The sequence below is a fragment of the Haliotis rubra genome, unplaced genomic scaffold, assembly GCF_003918875.1.
Source record: "Haliotis rubra isolate DU_JTF1 unplaced genomic scaffold, ASM391887v1 Scf429, whole genome shotgun sequence".
Lineage (NCBI taxonomy): Eukaryota > Metazoa > Mollusca > Gastropoda > Lepetellida > Haliotidae > Haliotis > Haliotis rubra.
In genome coordinates, this window is record NW_025767112.1 from 811,323 (window position 1) to 833,541 (window position 22,219).

Consider the following 22,219-nt stretch of genomic DNA (forward strand, 5'->3'; position numbering starts at 1 on the left):
TGTTTAAAGCTTTTGATTCATGTAAAGGTGCCGCGTCCGTCCGTGCACATTTGTCTTTTCCGGAGCATAACTCTAAAACTGTTCAATATTTCTTCACCAAACTTGCTAGGCAGAGTGCTGTGATGCTAATTTTGGAAATCTTAACAGATAAAAATATGTAATATCTGCAGCATGGAAATAACAAGAGTTTTGTGTATTGTGAATGCAAAGTGTGGAAAACATTTTTTCCTCAGTTATTTGTATCAGCTATAGTTTCTGTAAAGCGCCACAGGCAACATCCACTTGAAAGACTTTCTGCCCTGTGTATGTTTTAATTTCTTGCATCTTCTTCCTTAAATATCTTTTGTATACTGTATTATTTTCAGATTGAAAAGTCAATTCAACGAATAATGAATGGCACAAAGAATTCAATGTACACAACATATCAGAGCATAGAGAACAAAGTTGGGGGAGTCAGTGGCTGGAAAGACCTACTTCAAGCAGTTGGTTTTCGTTTTGAGCCAGCAGGAAATGGATTACCTCCAGCAGTTTTCTTTCCTCAGTCAGATACAGGAGATCGACTAGCACAGGCCAGCACCAACCTCCAGGCACTATTAGGTATGAATGCTTAGTATGTGTCATGTTTTATTTTTTTCAAGCTTTGTTGAAAATGTCATTTTGTCTCCTCTTTGGCCATATATAACATATAATGTTTCATCTACCTTGTCAACCTTAAAATGAGTTACTGTCTTGAAAGCAGTATGGCAAATTTCAGGCAGTACAATAATTACTCCTCCCTTTGTATCATCTCATTTCATGGTATATGTTTTTACATGACAGCCATTGAGAGTATCACGGATATACAGCAATCAGTGGTTTGCAGTTTTCTCATGTTGGTTTAGTTATTCAATCTAAAACTGGATTATAAATCCAGGTCTTATGAAGTGAATTGACACAACAGGTCAGTTGAGTAGCAAACACCATTGATCAAATGATAACACTCGACTGATTAATCACTTATCTTGCCCAGTGGTTTTGTCAAAAGTTATTTATGTAGGATTACCAAAGCAAATGGAATACAACTTATCTTGGCGTGAAGTACCTATGCAAAATGGATTAGCTGATAATACATTGATTGATTGCTCATTGTTATCCAACATAGACATGGACCTTATGAACACAGTTGCCATTTGTTATCTCAGCTGTACAACTGATAAAAAACAAATTTGAATCTTTTTTGCTTAATATTGGGCATCTGTCCTTTATGAAGATTCACATTTGCTTTTACAAGTTTTGACAGAATGGCGGCTTTGAAGTCTCATGGAACCCCGTAATCACGTGACTGGATGGTAGAATTTAATAATTAAACAAGACTTACCTGTAAGTTGAAGTTTGATTGGAATTCTACCAGCCAGTCAGTATTGCTGAGGGGTAACATGCCTGCCCAGAGTTCCCTCCCATGATCTTTATACATGGGGGACCAATCTGTCAAAACTTTCCTTTAAAGTCTGGTCTATGCATGCGCAGTTTGCAATCTCATGTTACCCCTTATCACTACTGACTGGCTGGTAGAATTCCAATCAAGCTTCAACTTACAGGTAAGTCTCGTTTAATTATTAGATTATGCCACGAGGGAGGAAAATATTTGGTTGTCCTAATGTCATCAAATATATTGAGTAGTGTTTCCAACTTGAATCGAAGCGTTCGAAGTACTCCTGTTGGTGTCAGGTGGAGATGGAGTGACCTCCATATCCAGAGAACCAAAGGAGTTATGGACCTTGACGGAGACCTCTAAAGGAGAGGTGGCCTTTAGTTTTGGTTTTGGCTGCTGCTCATGCTGCTTTATTCTCTGTAGTTTCTTTTCTTTCCTTTTTTGCGCACAGTTTCTGTTTCTAGCTTTGGCATTGGTTCTGGTGTTTGTGATTCAGAAGTTTTGACTTTTGGTTTTGGAGATGAAGTGTATGAGAAGATTTGACCCATGTGAGATCGGTCTGACACGAGATAGTTGCAGTAGTGATGTAAGGACGGGAGACAGCAGACAGCGTAGGTGATGGTTGAAGGGGATACAGTTAACTTGCAACCCTCTTCTTAACTTCATGAAAGGAGACATTTTCTTTGTGTTTGATCTTTAGGATATAGACTAGATTCTGTCACCAGTTTTCAAACGAGTTGATGATTTCATGTTTGGTCAGTTGCCACTGCTTTGGGGCCTGATTTTCAGCCATGATTTGCAACACTCACAAAGTTATGTGCACTTCCAATGAATACGCTGAAAACATCTTGGAATACACTTGTTTGTGCAGGGTTGCTCACTGATGGTGTAGATATGAGGGTAAAAGATGCCACTTGAATCCTGTTTGTCAGATTATTGACGTGAGTAAGAATGCCACTGCCATCACACCAATCTCTCAAACACCATGCAATTTATTCAGCAACCATGACAAGAAGAAGGTCCAAAACTAGGAATGGTGAATTATACCTTTCGTACAAAGAAAAGGAAGCGAACCCAGATTGTTTGTGATGGCGCAGGAATTAAAAACCTATTACAATTTGTTACACCATAGACATTGTTGACAGTTTTATGTTAAGTTTGAATATGTTTATAAGTAATATATATATTCTTGTCACAATATGACTGAAATATTTCTCATGTGATGGTATATTTGGACTAATTCACCTTATAACATTTTATTGCTTGTCGTAAGAGGTGACTAACAGGATCGAGTGTTCAGGCTTGCTGACTTGGTTGACACATGTCACTGTATTCCAATTGCGTTTATCAATTCTCATGCTGTTGTTCACTGGATTGTGTGGTCCAGACTCGATTATTTACAGATCGCCGCCATATTGCTGGAATATTACTGAGTGCAGTGTTAAACAACAACCCAAATCAATGGTGCTACTGCAGCAAAACCATTATGTTGTTATACCACAACTTATTGACCTGATTTGTAGAACAATTATTTTTTTTATCAAGCAAAAGATGAAGGCTTATAAAGTTTTTATGTTTACAGGTCTCCCTCCCAGCTCCCTGACTGCCCTGTCCAAGTTCATCACCAACAGCCAGGTTGGGGAAGCTCTCATCACTGTTGTAAGTGTTTCAGTCTTACTGCACAGTGCATTGCCCATTGTATGACCACACTGAAATTTAACAGTTTTTAATTGTTCCCTGAAAACTTGTTAAATGCCTGAACAGCTGATTTTTTTTACATGGATGGCAATTACTCTACCTTATCAGGAATATGGGTGTGGAATGAAAAATATGACATACCTGGTCATGGTCATATTAGCTTTGATATGCTTTGATGTCTTTTTATGACTTACATGTCCTGTTTTCACAATGCAATGAGTTTTGAGCTGAAAACGTTGTCCTTCCTGAATCAAGTGAAGGTGTCTCTAAATTTTCTCACATAAGCACTTATTATTTTCCATAGCAAGGACAAATATTACATGCTCTATATTAAATTATTTTACATGTGATATGTATTTCCTGACGTATTTGCCATGGAAATCATGTAAACAATTGAAATGTGAATCTCTACTCTTACAATTTATAAAGCTGATAAGTTTTTGTATGTATGATTCTTTATTTAAAATATGAGGTACAAAATTCACTCAAAAGCTTATAACACTGATGAAGGCAGTCTCTTTTTTAGAAAATACCCCATTTGATGATATATGTAACTCTATTTTGAACCTGAATGGAGCAATTCTATGTAATTTGAAAAACAATTATTTGCTCTCAAATTCTTCCCATCACATAAGAACGACTGACCATCAATTTATGATTCACATGACACTTTACATTTGTCAAAGTTAAAATTCACTGATTGGACATGAGTTGATTGATAAGTTCAATAAAACTTTCATTGAAAGATTTGTAAGACTGTGTAAAAGTGAAATAAGTTGTTGTGGATATTACCTCATGTCATAGAGAAACAGGCGAGTCAAATGAGCTAATTATTGTGCTGTGACAACTTTGCAAAATAAACAGACATCATGCCATGCCAAGTGATTGGAGTGCCATGATTAAGGAATCACCCCTCTAACAGTTCGAGCAACAATAAGCTGATAGTCAGCAGTTATATACTGTATATATCTGTCTATAAGCCAAACTTTGAGGAGAAAAAAAGCATTTAAGTTCTAAGTTGTTTTTGCTGGGAATTGTATTATTTACAGGGATTAAGATTACCGTGTGTATTTGAGCCGGAAATAGCAATCAGCTGTGCACACATTTCCCGGTGATCAAGTTCAAACATGCACAATATTTATCAATAATATAACGGGATGAATTCTGACGCAGTCATCAGTAAAATATAATAAAGAGTACTATTATTTAACCCAAAGAAATATATCCTAGCATTGTGTAATTTTGATTTTTTGCTCTATAAATGTAAAATATATATAATCAACAGTAAGGTTATACGGAATTTCATGAACGTGGTAAGCGGAAGTTGTACGCACATGGAATCGGGTAAAATACGGAAGCCATTTAACTTCACACATTTTTACCGATGTTACTGTAAACTAGAAGTCAATGAAAAACGAGGCAGTAATCAGTTCGTGATTGTTGAATGGGGTAAAATAAGCAAGCCAGTTTGTTGACATGTAATCGTCCAGCTACAATAAGTATGATATTTAGCGAAACAAAATATATTATCCATTTTCTGTCAACTACACTTCATTTTGATGCGTGAGTAGATGCAATATGATTGTGAATTCTTTGAATAATGTGGACCAAAGTTATAATTATTGGTAACTGCCAGTTGTCTGTGGTCTGTGTTTGCCAGGATTAGGACCCCATCGTGGGGGATCGGCTTATGCACGAAGCATACCATTTTGACACTGATTTTAAGGGTCAAGTTTGGGGGTTGGCTTATCTATGGGGTCGGCTTATAGACGGTAATATACAGTATACAAAATAGAAAGATATCCTGACTCTTGATGTTTCTCAAGGACTAAGAGCAAAACCGTCATATCCTTTTCCATATATTTTAATGTTAATGTTGAAATACATCATGGTTTGGGCATGTCATCTACCTTGTATACCAGCAACAACATTGGCTGCCATTGATAGTAGTGCCGAGTAACTGTGTGGAAGGTCAAGATCAGCTACATGCAAGGGAGGGATGAAGTGGCATTTACTTAGAGTTTGTATTTACTTGGGGTAAATGATAACTGACTCATAACACTTACACACTGAAATAATTAAAAAAAAATTATTAATGAAGTTTGATGAAGAAATGAATTCATTCAGTATTCTTTTCACTATTTCTACAGCCTTTCACCCCCATAATAGGAGATGACATGCAATAAAATCAAAACATATTTCATTGGACTCTGCCTGGAAGGTTATTGGTCTTCTTTTCGGACAGCAATGTGTTTTAAACTCATGTTTACAACTAGCCAATATTGGGAATACTTTAAATTTTTCCTTATCCTGACTCATGCTTAATTGCTTGTCTCTTTCTTCTTGCGAATGATAGTGGAACACTTGAATCCCCTTTTGAAGCTCCCTTAAAAAAAGCAGACGCGTAAAATCACTCACCCAGTGTTATCTCCCTTGTGACTCTTTTGGCGGGAAAACCATGTCACATGTTCAGACATGCCCCTCACTCTCTCCTTCTTCGCCCTTGAGGACGGTTGTGAGAGCTCCTGGGTCCCCTATACGGCGTTATATCCTTTAAACTTTTAGGTCTTGCTACTAAATTAGCTGTATACGGTTTTAGGATTGATATACCAATAATATGGTTTGAAATTTCATCAAAATTATCTGTATTTGTTCACGTTGTTGACATGTGTTTTCATCGTGTTTATTTTTTATGAAATCTTGCACTCGTTGCAGACTCTGATTGTCATTTGCTGATCCTAATTGTACTTCTCCATGTTCTTCTAGCTTTCGCTGTCAATTTTGTCAGCATTTAACTGAAGTTGAACTTAATAACTATTTATATTCCATTTTTAGGCGTGCCAAGGACAGGGGTAGATGACTTTCACAAGTCATGTCTAAACCAAATGATTGCGTTGATAACCGTTTGTTGTTGCCTACTGACATTTACCATTCTAGTAGTTTACCGGCTGCATCTACGGAGCAGGTCGCTGTGTCTGATGGCAGCTCCGGCTCTAAGAAGAGGTCATCTACATCAACTATAACCTCATCGCAGTCGAAGAAGACAAAGTCGTCTACCAAGACTCCGGCAAAGTCTTCGCATGGGGCAGCGCTTAAGACGAGGTCTTTTGCTACAGAGATCATCCCAGCAGATGAAGTAGACATTTATGATGAGCCACCCATCCTCATCCCTGAAGTGCTAGTGAGGAAGAAGACGAGGTCTTCATCTACAGCAACAGCAGCAGTCATCACAACGCAGACATAAGATAGTGATGGCAGTTCGTCACAAGTGATGCAGTCCTGGGGAGAAGCCTCGACACTCTCAGATGCATCGTCCGCAGTGCAGCAGCAGCAGCAGTCGTTGTCGCAGAGCTTCAACCCTGGGGTCTTCATGCAGCAGTTTACACAGCAGATGATGAGCGAAGATTCCATCTACATCGAAAGCAGCCTGCAGATCACAGCCCACCGATGACAGCAGCCTGCACGAAGGCGGAAGCATGCGCGAAGGCGGAGGTATGCGCGAAGGCAGAAGCATGCGCGAAGGAGGAAGCCTGCGTGAAGATGGAAGCATTCGTGAAGGAGGAAGCATGCACAAAAGCACTCACGAAGGAGGAAGCCTGCGCGAAGGTGGAAGCATTCACGAAGGAGGAAGCATGCGCGAAGGAGGAAGCATGCGCAAATGATCGCACACTCTACGATGTACTAGGACACCTTCACCACAGGAGCATTCGTGAAGGAACAGAACCAGACATTCACCGGAGCATCGCAGATCATCCTCCTCTGATATGGACAGCCATCAGGAGCATTCGCACAGGTCTCCACGAAGGTCTCCCTGCAGGTCTCCACGCAGGAAAGAATCACAATGGCAACCATCTCCTGAACGAGAAGCCTCTAAATCCGAAGATGATGGGGGGAATCATATTTTCCAACACAGAAATTAAATCCTGGATGGCAAATGGACTAGAACTTGCATCACCTTCCAAAGAGGATAATGAAGCGTTTACATACAGAATGTCTAACGAGGACTTCGATACACTTACTCTTCCACCCATCGATCCGGTCGCAGATGTACCAGGGAATCTCAGCACAGCCTTCAGGAAAGCAACGAAGTTCCAGAGTCAGAGCGTCCCGCCATTCAACGCTAAGAAGTTCTCTCTTCACCACATGGAACACTTCACGAAGGCCCCAGAGATAGATGAGAACTACAAGATCATCAACGACTCCTGAGCCAGGAATTACAAAGTGGAAGACAAGAAGTTGGCACAACTAGATACAACTACCAGACTTACCTTCTTTGGACTAGCCAGGTCAAGAGCCATCAATGAAACCCTCATCGCGAAGTTTAGGAACTCGACCTCGGAAGAAGATAGAATGATCTACTCGGCATTACTAACACAGAAGAAAGATCATCAGTTCATGTCTGAACATCTGGCATCTTCATCAGCAGGAATGACACTGTGAAGAAGACAAGGATTACTATCTTCCTGTACGTGGAGTGAACGCTTCACCAAGTCACTATACAGAGCTCCGTGGTCAGCACCATCTATCTTCGCAGGGGAAATTGAGGACGTGGCCAAGGAAGTAACCAAAGAGTCAAGGGAGGTAATGATGATCAAGTCCATCGACACACTAGCTAGTGTTATCCGTCAGACCTTGCAATGCTACTCCGGCAAGTCGAAGTTCACAGGAATACAAAGAGCCAGGAAAAAGAAAATACGGCAGCTCCAGTGGAGGCAAGGATTCTTTTCGTCTCCCAGCTGGAGCTCCCAGAGGTAACCCCGGAAGAGGCAGGGCATCCAGAAGTGCCAGGAACTTTAGACACTGAAGAACGGGTTCGGAACGACTGGAGTCTTCCACCCCCAGCCGTTCCCATACAACCTTCAACAGTGGGTGAACGTCTACAACGCTACTGGAAGAATTGGGGAATTCTTCAGGACGACTACGTATCCCAGATCCTACTCAGAGGATACAAGATACAACTAAAAGCAGCACCTACATTGACAAGCAACTCTCTGGCCCACAACTATGCTGCCGACCAGAGGGAGAATCTACTCGACGCTATCACAACTCTACTCGGGAAGGAGGCGATCAAAGAAATAAAACAGGAGTTCGTCACGCCTGTTTTTTGCTCCCCAATCTTCTTAGTGCCAAAGAAAAATTCCAGGGAAAAGTTCCGACTTATATACAACATGAGGAAATTCAACCAAGATTATCTACGCAGCCCCGCAAAGTTCAGAATGATACATCTACCTCAACTGCGACAACTCATACGTCCATTAGACTACCTCGCCAGCATAGCTCTACAGGATGCCTATCTTCACATCCCGATACATCCGGACTCAAGGAAATATCTACGATTCCTTTTCAACGGACGTCATTTCCAATGGAAGGTGCTACCATTTGGAATATCGTCGGCCCCCTGGTTGTTTACTAGAGTGACAAAGCCAATCATCGCTTATCTACATCATCGAGGTCTACGCAGTGCGTTTTACCTGGACAACGGGATTCTAGCTCATCAAGATCCCAGTCAACTCAGACTGCAACTAGACTTCATGATCAGGCTACTCACACAACTAGGATGGCTAGTAAATCTCCTCAAATCGGAACTACAACCCACACAGGATCTGCAATTCCTAGGAATACGATTCATCCCATCGCAGAATCGCATAGTTGTCCCAGAGGAGCGTGGGTCAAGATACAACAGATGATATCTCAAGCACTACTCTCTCCGTTACCACTACGAAATTGGCAGAGCCTACTCGGTCTCCTCACGTCAGCACAAGACATGACACGCAATGGAAGACTACAACGTTTCCACCTCCAGCTCTAATACCGCAGGTATTGCAGAAAATCAAGCAGACGAAGAACCTGCAACTGATCTTGGTTGAGCCCTACTGGCCAGCAAGGGTGTGGTTTCCCATCTTTATTCAAGAACTCGGAAATCCAACCCTACAACTTCCAGAGTTACAACAACATACCTAGCGGCCCTCAGTACAGTTATCACCATGAAGACAGGTGTGAAACTGACTAAAGTACCAGAGATACTAGCTCTACTACGCTCCTTTAAGTTGGAAGACCAACAAAAGAAATTCAAAGCACCTGCTTGGGATCTCAACGTAGTCTTACAGCATCTCGCCAGTGATGCTTATGAACCACTAGAAAGGACATCCTATGAGTTTTAACACATAAAACTCATGGTCGCCTTGGCAACAGCAGCTCGGATATCAGAAATACATGCTCTGGACTTTGAACGAATACGATTTGATGCACATCGCAATATCATACATCTGGGATTGAGATGGGACTTCATAGCAAAGAACCAATTGCCCGGTCAGCCAGACAGGCAATTCCACATCCCAGCACTTTCATCTGTCCTTGGGCCACAGGATACTCAGGATCTATGCTTATGTCCAGTCAGAGCATTACAAATCTACCTACAAAGGTCTAAGATGAGGAGACGAAAATTCAAGCGCCTTTTCATCCCTTTATCTACGGAGACACCTACAGAAATCTCACGTACAACAATATCAATATGGATGAGAGCCGTCATATTGAGAGCCTATGAATCAGCAGGACTCGAGCCACCACGAGCCTCCAATCCTCATGAAGTAAGAGCACTGGCATTGACACTTGCTCTACATAGAAATTGCTCAAACCGACAATAATGGAAGGCTGCTATTGGAAGTCGGAGACGGTGTTTGCCAACCACTACCTCAGAGACATTGCTACCGAGGATGTCTCCGGTATCCACCAGTTTTGGCCTCTTGTTGTAGCACAACAATTGACGTTCCTCAAAGACTGAGATGAATCTCACCCTTTATCACATGACTTGTAAAAGCCGACACTCGGAAGAGTTGGAGCTTAGAGTCCGTGCGCACGTTTAAAGATAGGCTAGCATGAGTGACAGACCCTATACTTGTAAGGACTTACTCGTATATGAAGAAGGGTCACTTCTCCATTGATGGGGAAATCAATCATGGAGTCGTATAAATCCACTTTTACTGTCAGGAGAAGTGGTTCCGGAAAATCTGACATGTTGTGGTCCCTCAAACCTCATCAGAGGAAGCTGGAAGGAAGGATCAGCATAGTACTATAAGAAGTTCCCACAGGGGGGGGGGTATACAGGACGTAAATCAGCATGGAATCCAGAGTGGCTTGACCCACCACCTGTTCCGTTGGATTCTACAAGCAATTAACCCATTCAACACCGCAGGACGCTTAAGCGGCCACAAAGTTATGAGTCCTCAGACACCGGAGGCCGATTAAGCGGCCAGGCAGTAGTCACGTCAAAATGAGACATAATTTTAGGAACCTACCTGACTTATGATTCATATATTAAATCTATCACATTTCACAATGTCTGAAAACACTTATTAAATTTCAATTTATCATATATTATCAGCAGAATTAAAATTATAAACTATTTTTCGCAATGTTATTGAAAACAACGATTCTCGGACACATGCTTCGGCAGCGGGTCCACAATAACATTGTCAAAGAGCAAAGTAACGATGTTTCGAGTAATTCATTAAATAAATTGAATAAACTAATGAATAAAATCAACAACAACATTCATAAAAGTTGTCAAACGTACACATAAAATTACTATTTCCATCTTTTTGTGCGATCATGTAATGTAAGTCAAGTCACTGACAAGTGACATCTCGGCTCTCGCCGCCTCAATCTTCAGCATTTCGGACCACGATGTTTAATGCTAAAAATATATACATGAAGCATTTTTGTCACAGGTCATAACCTAGCGCGATCGTCCAATAAGTTCCATAATTTACATTATAGGTAGCGATTTCTTGCTTAATATGTTCAGAATAGCATTATTTTACCCAAAACTTTTGTCTAAATCTAAAAGTTTTTCGTTTTCACGAGGGCGGTATCCATTGCGTAATATGATTGGCTGCCTTAGGTCCGTGTCTGATTTTGACCAATCACGACCCTTATAGCAGACTGTGGCGAAAAGCGTCATTAGAAACCAATCTTTATCAATAAAATCGCTTCTTACAACTGTGAAAATACTCTTGGCAAGGGTACAGTGATATTTGTGATGTTCAGAGCTTTCGAGCGATACCCGACATCAAGCGATTAAGCCTCACATGTTCTTCATCTGAGAAGCGAAAGCGGAGGTATTTTCCGTTGTTATGTCATGTGACGGCGGAAAGCCACAGATATCGGGAAATAGGCGATCATACATATTATTTAAGAAATCTTTTTATAATAATTTTCTGATGGCGTAAAATGAAAATATAAAAGAAAAAGGCGCGGGCATGTTATGACATGTCACAAATGGAAAAAAATGCGCCATAGTTTTTGCTTCTTTAAGTAGTTTATCTGGGCGTTATAAATGTAAGCTTGCATTTTCATTCAAAATAAATTTATTTAAGTTGTAGTTGTATTATTTGAATAATATTATAAAAATAAACTTCATATTTATCAACAGTAGGATTAGATCTTTTAAATGGTGTATGGGATGTAGTAGCAATAACGTTTTACAAGCTTATAATTTCCTTCATAAACATAGGCTTCATCTATGACCTCAGGGTCTCTGGGAACTCGGTGTCATGGCAGTAAATGCCACTGGTTGACTGGTGTTGAAAGAGTTAAGCAGGAGTCAGGATAAGGAAAAATAGGTAATTTTTAGATTAAAATTGATATTTTATACTTATCCTGACTCATGAGGTAAGCCCTCCCAACCTCCCCTCATGGCACTCTGGATTCCCCGTAATCTAGGTGTCGGGCGCTTAACTCTTTCAACACCAGTCAACCAGAGGCATTTACTGCCATGACACCGAGTTCCCAGAGACTCTGAGGTCATAGATGAAGCCTATGTTTATGAAGGAAATTATAAGCTTGTAAAACGTTATTGCTACTACATCCCATACACCATTTAAAAGATCTAATCCTACTGTTGATAAATATGAAGTTTATTTTTATAATATTATTCAAATAATACAACTACAACTTAAATAAAATTATTTTGAATGAAAATGCAAGTTTACATTTTTAACGTCCAGATAAACCCCGAAAAGAAGCAAAACTAAGGATTTTTTCCATTTGTGACGTCATAACATGCCCGTGCCTTTTTCTTTTTATATTTTCACTTTTACGTAACCAGAAAAATTATTATAAAAGAGATCTTCTTAAATAATATGTATGGTCGCCTATTTCCCGATATCTGTGGCTTTCGCTCGGTAACATGACATAACAATGGAAAATACCTCCGTTTTAAGCTTCAGATGAATAACATGGAAGGCGAATCGTTTGATGCCGGTATCGTCGAAGCTCTGAACATCAACAACATCACTGAACCCTTGCCGAGTATTTTCACAGTTGTAAGAAGCGATTTTATTGGATAAAAATTGGTTTCTAATGGCTTTTTCGCTACAGTCTGCTATAAGGGTCAGTGATTGGTCAAAATCAGACGCGTGACCTAAGGCAGCCAATCATATTACGGCAATGGATACCGTCCTAAATAAACGAAACTTTTAGATTTAGACGAAAGTTTTGGGTAAAATAATGCTATTCTGAACATATTAAGCAAGAAAATGCTACATATCGTGAAATTATGGGACTTATTGGACGTGATCGTGCTAGGTTATGACCTGTGACAAAATGCTTCATGTATATATTTTAGCATTAAACATCGTGTCCGAAAGCGTGAAGATTGAGGAGGCGAGCGAGATGTCACTTGTCAGTGACTTGACTTACATTACATGATCGCACAAAAGATGGAAAATGTAATTTTATATGTAATGCGTCTGACAACTTTTATGAATGCTATTGTTGATTTTATTCATTAGTTTATTCTATTTATTTAATCATTTCCTCGAACCATCGTTACTTTGCTCTTTGACAATGTTATTGTGGACCCGCTCCCGAAGCATGTGTCTGAGAATCGTTGTTTTCAATTACATTGCGAAAAATAGTTTATAATTTTAATTCTGCCGATAATATATGATCAATTGAAATTTAATAAGTGTTTACAGACATTGTGAAATGTGATGGATTTAATATATGAATCATAAGTCAGGTAAGTTCCTAAAATTATGTCTCATTTTGACGTGACTACTGCCTGGCCGCTTAATCGGCCTCCGCTGTCTGAGGACTCATAACGTTGTGGCCGCTTAAGTGGCCTGCGGTGTTGAAAGGGTTAATCAGGAGAGAGTGAGGGGCATGTCTGAACATGTGACGTTGTTTTCCCCGCCAAAATAGTCACAAGGGAGATAACAGGGGTGAGTGATTTTACGTCCGCTTTTTTTAAGGGAGCTTCAAAAGGGGATTCAAGTGTTCCACTATCATTCGCAAGAAGAAAGAGGCAAGCAATTAAGCATGAGTCAGGGTAAGTATAAAATATCAATTTTAATCTAAAAATTACATACTTTGAACATACCTGTGGCCACTTTACAGAATATTCTAAAATAGCAGAACTTTGTATATATATTCATTTATATTTGTTTGGAGCTACTGCTTTTAATATTAGACAGGTTTTTTGAAGTACAACATAATAATGAAAGTGTACTCTTGAATGTTTGAGGGAGGTGGGGTAGCCTAATGGTTAAAACCACTCACTCACTCACTCACTCGAATGTTTGACTACCATATTTGTTTCAATACAGTGCATACTTTTTGTTAACGAAGAGAGGGGTGCACATGTCCATATGAGTTTGGATTCCTAGCTAGTTGGAAGGGCACATAAAGCTTACTGAGCTTTTTCTATGGAGAGCAGTCAACATTAAGGTGCAGATTTTTGGGTACCAGAGACTCAAAGGCAAACTTTCAGGAATTATAAGGAATATTTCAATCAAACGAATGTAGAGTTTCTTAGGTTCAGAGAAACTTCTTTTCATAGGTGGTGTACATCTAAGGAGGTTGTTCACATCAGGACAAATCAAAACAATTAATTACAAGGGTAAAGTCTTGCAGAGGTTACATTGTTCTAGGATGAATACACCACACAATAAGCTGTCATATATCGGGTAACTGGAATACTGTTCACAAATGCACTTTGCAGGTTTGTTATCATTTAGGCAATTAAGTTACATATTTATGCAGAAAGTATTTGAATATCTTTCAGCAGTTTTATGAAGATATTTTCTTTTTTGATACTGTAAACTGTCATCTTTTTCATTACTTTTCATGTTTATCAGCAGTTACCAGCAGTTTTATGTCATGTGATTTAAACATCTTTCTCTTTCTCATTTTAGATGCGTATGATCTTAAACAAGCTTGTTGCCAAGGAAGCAGCAATTGATGTTCTGGTGAATGTTGGGCTTTGGCGTACTGCAGGGTGTCATGAATTCCTGGCTTCTTTTGGTAACTACCCACTTGCTCTCTTTTATATCACTGATTACGGCTATCTGCCCACATATCCTTGTTTCTTCAGTGACAGAGGTGTATGATAAACAAATTAGCTACTTTACTTTATTACAGGATAAATGAAACCCAGATATTAATTTATGATTATTAAATGTATATATAAATTTGTCATGTTATTACAAAAATGTCTTCCTCAAACAGTTAAAATCAGCATATAAAACATAGTTCCTCATTTAATATTTGAATTTTAAAAACTTATCCCATCTCACACTGTGCATTTCCCCTCCTCATGATTCCTGATTGCAAACTGTCTGACCTGTTTCCTTCTTTAAAGGAAGTCCTCACATTATATCACATCACATTACATGGGGCATGGTGGGTGAGCTGGCTAAGGCACCAGGCTGGTGATCCAGCGAGCTTGAGGTGCCCGGGATTGAGCCCACCTGTGACTGTGTGTAAAAACCTTGGAGTCAACTTTGTGTGCAGACTCTTTCAGTGTTGTCACACCCCCTAGTGTACAGTACACAACCCTGTGCACTTAAAAGAACCCACGAATCTGTTGGTATATGACCAGATGGTGGCCACATAAATATGTGCAAACACCTAGTTGCGGATACAGTAACGTGCAGTGAACTGGGACAAAGTACTAGACAATGTAGCAAGTATGTGTCCTGTCCACCCAGCTGTGAATGGGTTACTCGTAAGTATGGGAAAGTCACATTAACCCATTCAACACCGTAGGCCGGAAAACCGGCCAAGACGTCACCAATCCCCAGACACCGTAAGGCCGGAATACCGGCCAGGCAGTAGTCGCATCAAAATGATATATAATTTTGGGAACCTAACTAACATATGATTCATTTATCAAATCTATCACTTTTCATAATGCCTGAAAACACTTATTACATTTCAAATGGCCATATATAATATGAATTAGAATTATAAACTATTTTTGGCAATGCTATTGAAAACAACGATTCTTGGACACATGCTTCGGCAACGGGTCCACATCAGAGTTGTCAAAGAGCAAAGTAACAATGTTTCGAGATAATAATTACACAAATTGATTAAACGGAAGAATAAAATCAACAACAGTACTCATACAAGTTGTCAAATGTACGTTACAACTTACTATTTCCATCTTTATTGTGCGATCGTGTAATGTACTTCAAGTGACATCTCGGCTTTCGTCGCTTCGACGTCGCTTCGAACTTTACGCTCGGGCACAATGTTAATGCTAAAATATATGCATTAAACTTTCTTGTCACAGGTCATAACCTAGCACGATACGTCCACTAAGTTCCATAATATACGCATAGGTGGTGATTTTTTGCGTAACACGTTCAGAATAGCATGATTTTACCCAAAACTTTCGTCTGAACCTGCAGGTTTTCGTTTACGACGACAGTATCCATTGCTGTTATTTGATTGGCTGCCTTAGGTCACATGTCTGATTTTGACCAATCACGATCCTTATGGCAGACTGAGGCAAATAAGCGTCATTAGAAACCAATCTTTATCCAATAAAATCGCTTCTTACAACTGTGAAAATACTCTTGGCAAGGGTACAGATATATTGTTGATGTTCAGAGCTGTCGAATGATACCCGCCATCAAACGAATCGCCTCACATGTTATTCATAAGAAGCTTCGAAAACGGAGGTATTTCACGCTGTTGTATCACGTTACCGAGCGGAAAGCCACAGATATTCAGAAATCTTTTTATAATAATTTTCCGATTACTTAAAATGAAAATATAAAAGAAAAAGTTAAGGGGATATTTTGACATGTTACAAATGGAAAAAAATCGCCTCATATTTTGCTTCCTTCGTGGTTTATCTGGACATATAAATGTGTAAGCTTGCATTTTCATTAAAAACTAACTTATTTAAGTTGTAGTCGTATTACTTGAATAATATGATAAAAAATAACTTTCATATTTATAAACAGTAGGATTAGACCTTTCAAATGGTGTATGATATGTAGTAGTAATAATGATTTACGAGCTGATATTTTCATTGATAAACATAGGCTTTATCTATGACCTCAGAGTCTCTGGGAACTCGGTGTCATGGCAGTAAATGATTCTGGTTGTCTGGTGTTGAAAGAGTTAACTTGGTGTGCCTAACTGCTGCAAGAGTTGTATGATCACCGTGAGTTGAGATGAATAATACGATGTACTGTTTGAGACTGACATTCAATGATAGAGGGGAAAACAAAGCGCCTTTGAGCAGATGAGCTGGATATTAGGACTATATGGGCAAATGAGCCTAACAATAAGAATAATACCGTATACTACCGTCTATAAGCCGAATTTTGAGGACCCAAAAAAGCAGTCTGTAGAAGGGGGTCGTCTTATCCATGGGTTACGCTTTCGTCAAACTTTTTTCCAGGGGTAAGAAAACAACATCGTATCACTTGGCGTGAACAAACAACAGAAGACGACTCAGTAGAGACGTCAAAATTGCAATTAAACATCACTAGACAAGATTATTTACCTTTTAAGTTCTAAATTGTTTTTGCTGGGCATTGTATTATTTTCAGGAATTAATTTTACGTGTGTATCTGAGCCGGAAATAGCAATCAGCTGTGCACACATTTCCCGGCGATCAAGTTCGAACATGCACAATAATATAACGGGATGAATTCCGATGCAGTCATCAATAAAATATAATACAGAATACTATTATTTAACCCAAAGAAATATATCCTAGCATTGTGTAATTTTAATTACAGTTTTTGCTGTATAAATGTAAAATATATATAGTCAACACTAAGGTTATACGGACCCTCATGAACGTGGTAAGCGGAAGTTGTACACACATGGAATGGGGTAAAATACGGAAGCCATTTAAATTCACACATTTTTACCGATGTTACTGTAAACTAGCAGTCAATGGAAAATGAGGCGGTAATCAGTTCGTGATTGTTGAATGGGGTAAAATAAGCAAGCCAGTTTGTTGCTACAGTAAATATGATATTTAGCGAAACAAAATATATTATGCATTTTCTGTCAACTACACTTCGTTTCGATCCGTGATTAGACGCAATATATTTGATTGTTAATTCTTTGAATAATGTGGACCAAAGTTATAATTATTGGTAACTGCCAGTTGTCTGTGGTCTGTGTCGCGTTTAAAACCCCATCGCGTGGGATCAGCTTATGCACGAAACATACCATTTTGACACTGATTTTAAGGGTCAAGTTTGGGGGTCGTCTTATCCATGGGGTCGGCTTATAGACGGTAATTTACGGTAATAATTATATATAGCTGTAGTAAATGTGACCATTGTTCTGCTGATTACACAACAAGCTCTTAATTTTTGGCCTGCCTTTATCGGTTTATACCCGGACTGTCGACAACAACAAATAATCCGTCCAAATTACTTGTCGACAGTCCGGGGAAAGGGAGATGATGTTGTACATGAGTGACTTTACGCCCAGTGTTCTCGAAATTAACGAACCAATTAAAAACAGTGTGATATATATAGAAGACAATATATTTATTTAGTCAATATAACAACATGTATGCATCATATTTCACAGAGTATAACATATTTGTATATATATTTCATAAATCTCACACAGTATATTTGTGTGTGTGTGTTATAGAAAGCAATAAATATATAAAAGATGAGTCCAGATATTTCTTCTTGACACATGGTCTGTGTAGTTCAAGTCAGTAAGTCTGTCGGCAAGAAGGTCGGTCTTCAAGGATCGAATCCTAAGCGTCGATGATTCGGTAGCGGCGTCTCTGCGGCGTCCTTGGATCTGCTGAATTTTAACTTCAGTAGCTGACTGTTCTTTTTGCAGCATTTGCACAACCACAAACACATTCGGGTGTGTCTTTATGGCATACTTGTTGATTTTGTTGTGCCAACCTTCCAAATTATTGTTAGTTCTGTGTCCATCATTTTCAAAATGATTCCAAGTTGGCTTCGTCCATGGACCTTCTATCCAGGTGGTAGTAACATAATCCAAATGTATCCAAATAAATGTTTTCAACAGCATTTCGATAATCCTTCTTAACTCAGTATCCAAAATAATTTATAAGCTCTCTGTTTCTTTCGGGTATTTATTTTGCATGTTAAACTCCAAAATGGTAATCCTTCCACTCGCATAACGTAAAATAATAGTCTGTTTGCAACCTTAATTGTCTTACAAATTGTTAAAAAGACATTCTCTATAATTAACTTAATTCATTTACTCATGAATCGAACATAACCACCACAGCCACTTGCAAATCACCAAGCAAACATTCTCTTTAATTACTTAACACCGTCACGGTATGTTGACCACGCGATGTCGACGCTCCGGGTTTTTTGTTCTGTCGACGGTTAGCAACATCCTATTTTTCATTTGTCGACAGATCGGGCTGTCACCCCTTTATCACTCATTTTCTTTCTCACTGACGTAAGGTTAACACAAAATAGACAGTTCAGAAAATGGGCTTTTGGTTTTGAAAATTATCTATCTTCACACAACAAGGACAAGGAAAACAAAGTGTGTGATATCTGCAAAATAATCTTCACTATATTGGATCAACATGCTAGTTGTTGTGAATTACCACTGAAAAGTAATGATATGTCTAAATGCAAAACTCCCATCTCCTAACTTCAGTATTTATCTGTGCAAGTGTGAGAGATGAAATAGTGACTTTCACTCTAAATCTATGGCAACTGAACACAAGTAGTCATTTGAGAAGAAACCTGAGAGAACAGTCATTATTCTTGAAAAGTGTCAGCTTCGGTCTCCAGCAGCTGTCCCACTATTATGCTGGATGAGGAATCATGATCAGTGTTTGCAGTGGGAGTAAAATCTACTAACATGAGGTACGTGACAGGATATCAGTGGCATAAAGCAATGACAAATTCATGTTCATTACTCAGTAAGATCGTACTCTGCAACTAGGAATTGAGACCAAGACTGTGATAGAAGAAGAGACAGAACCTTGACTCGCACATTTTCCTGCTCAGAAGGTTGGCATTCCAGCCGCTTTTAGCAATATTCCAGCAACATTACGGCGGGGGGACACCAGAAATGGGCTTCACACATTGTACCCATGTGGGGATTCGAACCCGGGTCTTCGGCGTGACGAGCCAACGCATTAACCACTAGGCTACCCCAGACATTCCTATTGCATGAAGATTGTATAAGTGTTTGACAGCAAACATCAAGATCTGCATTCTCCATGACAATCATCATTCCCCATGACAATCATCCTTCCCCAGATGTTCAGCATGGATCGGGATTGTAAATCACCCTTTAGATTGTACATGAGGCCATGCCATCAGATCAGATTCTCGGGTAGTCCTTGTAGGGATTGTTCATCAGGCTATTGGTATATTGAGAGAACTTGAATTGTCACCAGACTTAAATCAGGATTGGGATCAAAGATATCACTGTCATTTGAGAGATCAGTGGGAATACCTTGATCGAGAGGATCAGACACCATCAGAAATATTCAATTATACATGCATCTTGGGATCTTCAGACAAAATGTTAAAAAGACTATATGAACATTACCCAATCATTGGTGCTGGCTAAGACTACAGCACAAGAAGAATGCAGACTACTACTGAAAAGAGTTATCCTTCTTACTTTTATGTCTCCCACTGCTTGACCCCCTTTTCCAGCCAGCTGATAGACTTCATGACATTGCACCTCATTTGGATGCCCCCATCAGTCCCATCGGTCAGCTGTTGTGGCAGGCTGGTATTGCTGATTGCAGATTGGTTCTAACCCTTTATCATCATTAGCATTTTTAATACCATTGACCATGCAATATTGCTCTGCAGATTAGATGAACACCTTGGTGTCCATGGAACTACACTTCAGTGGATCAAATCATATCTCTCTGATTGTTCAATGTCTGTGGAAATTCAAGATGTGCTCTCTGATAAGCAGGAAAATAAATGGGGTGTCCCTCAGGGTTCGGTTCTTGCCCACTTCATATCCATTGTTCAATTCTTGCCCACTTCTTTTCTCTGTGTACATTTTGCCCAACACTCAATGAGATTTATATCTCATTCAAAATGGCTGACCTCTCCCTCAACCATACCAGATTGGAGCATTGTATTGACGACTTACGGTGCTGCATGAGTTCCAATTTCTTGAAACTTGAGTTCTTGATTCTGGGTTCAAGACAGCAACTAAGAATAATCCATCTTGATTCCATTAGCATTTGAATCGGAAATACTTCAGTGTTTCCAACCATCAGTGCTCATAATCTGGGAGTAACTTTTGATTCAACAATGACGATGGACACTCACATGGGGTATTCCCATGAAGTAGATATTGTTATTACAGTATTATCTCCTTGATGTTGTGCCGGTGTTGTTAAGAGGGATTAAGTCACTGGGTGCAGTAAATGTCTGAACTATGTGGTGAAATATGGTTTGAATTTACTACATGACCGAGAACTAGGGTTTAGGCTGACCTCCTTGAATGGAACCATCATGATGCTGACAGGCCCAGAACAAACAACAACTTGGAGGGTTGGCATTGCAGATTACAGAATATCGTTGGAAAGGCCCCCCCTCAATGTTTTCGAGATGATGAAATTCATTTTGGACAAGCCAAAAATTATTGAACTGAAAATGTTGCAATACAGTGAAGGCCAGAGACAGCCCGCAAAGAAAAAGAAGTATCAAGACCTCCACAGAAAACTGTCCAGTGTTTCCGTTCTCCGGCATATGCCGGCTTTTTGCTGGTAAAAATGGCCCAGGACCGATAAATTCAAATGCTGCCGGTCCTCGTGTCCGGTAAACATAAAATCATAAAATGCATAATACAAGTCATGCCATGTATATCAATGTCAACGAGAAGTCGTTCAAGAATAACTTCTATCTAAATATAGTTTCGAGAACTTACGATTTCGTCTCGTAAACAAACCAAATCACGTGACGTAATGTACGAAATGTGATTGGTCAATGTTTTTGTCAGTCATTCTGAATAATTTGTGTGTTCTTTGTATCTCGTCCCCTTATAATAATATGTAGGAAACTTACTTAATTGTCGCAGAAATGTACGATCGTGATCAGATTGTTAAAAGCACATGGTGACTGTCAAATGTGAAAATGGCCAGTAAAAAGCAGACGATGCTTTCCACTTTCTTCGGTGGTAAAGAAAGGTTTGTGAATCGGAAGACGATCAAAATGAACTGAGAACAGATGTAGAAACCAGTAAGCGACTCAATAAAGGGGAAAGCCTCTGTTCAAGTGGGAACTCTAAAGCTAAAATACGTAAATTTAATTCTGAGTGGCTAACAGAGTTCAAATGGCTTCGTTACGAGGATGACAGTGGAAATGTTTTAATGTTCTGTAAAATATGCGAACATGCAGCAAAAGTGAATGGATTCACCAAAGGATGTATAAATTTGAAAAAGTCTGCATTAAAAGAACATCGTGACAGTGCTTCCCATCATCATGCTGTAACAACAAGTTTTCATCAAAATGCAATGACTACGCATCTGAACGCTGCAACTGAGAAATCTGATGCAAAGTTAACAGCTATGATGAGAACTGTATTATACATGGCACAAGAAAATTTGGCGACTGTTAAATTTTCTGGATTGATCGAGTTACAGAAAAAAAATGGCTGTTCAAGTTTGACTGGTGATGTCTACACACATTCCGATAGCATTGGAGAAATGGAAGATGCGTTGCTAAAAAGTACGGTGAATGAAATGAAAGACAAAATTTCTAAAAGTGAGTTCGTGGGAATCATCATTGATGAGACTGTAAATGTGACAGTTGAAAAAAAACTTATAATATTTGTGAAAATTTTGAACGCAAATGGGTT

The 22,219-nt window shown here is 39.3% G+C and overlaps 1 protein-coding gene across 1 annotated transcript in view; it reads left to right on the forward strand.

Moving 5' to 3' along the window:
• Nucleotides 1-22,219, forward strand: part of LOC124288909 (tetratricopeptide repeat protein 28-like) — a 223,761-nt gene that overhangs the window by 158,745 nt on the left and 42,797 nt on the right. Inside the window, 3 exon segments of the mRNA XM_046725502.1 lie at nt 366-597; nt 2,994-3,070; nt 14,305-14,413. Coding sequence (XP_046581458.1) covers nt 366-597; nt 2,994-3,070; nt 14,305-14,413 — 418 coding nt within the window.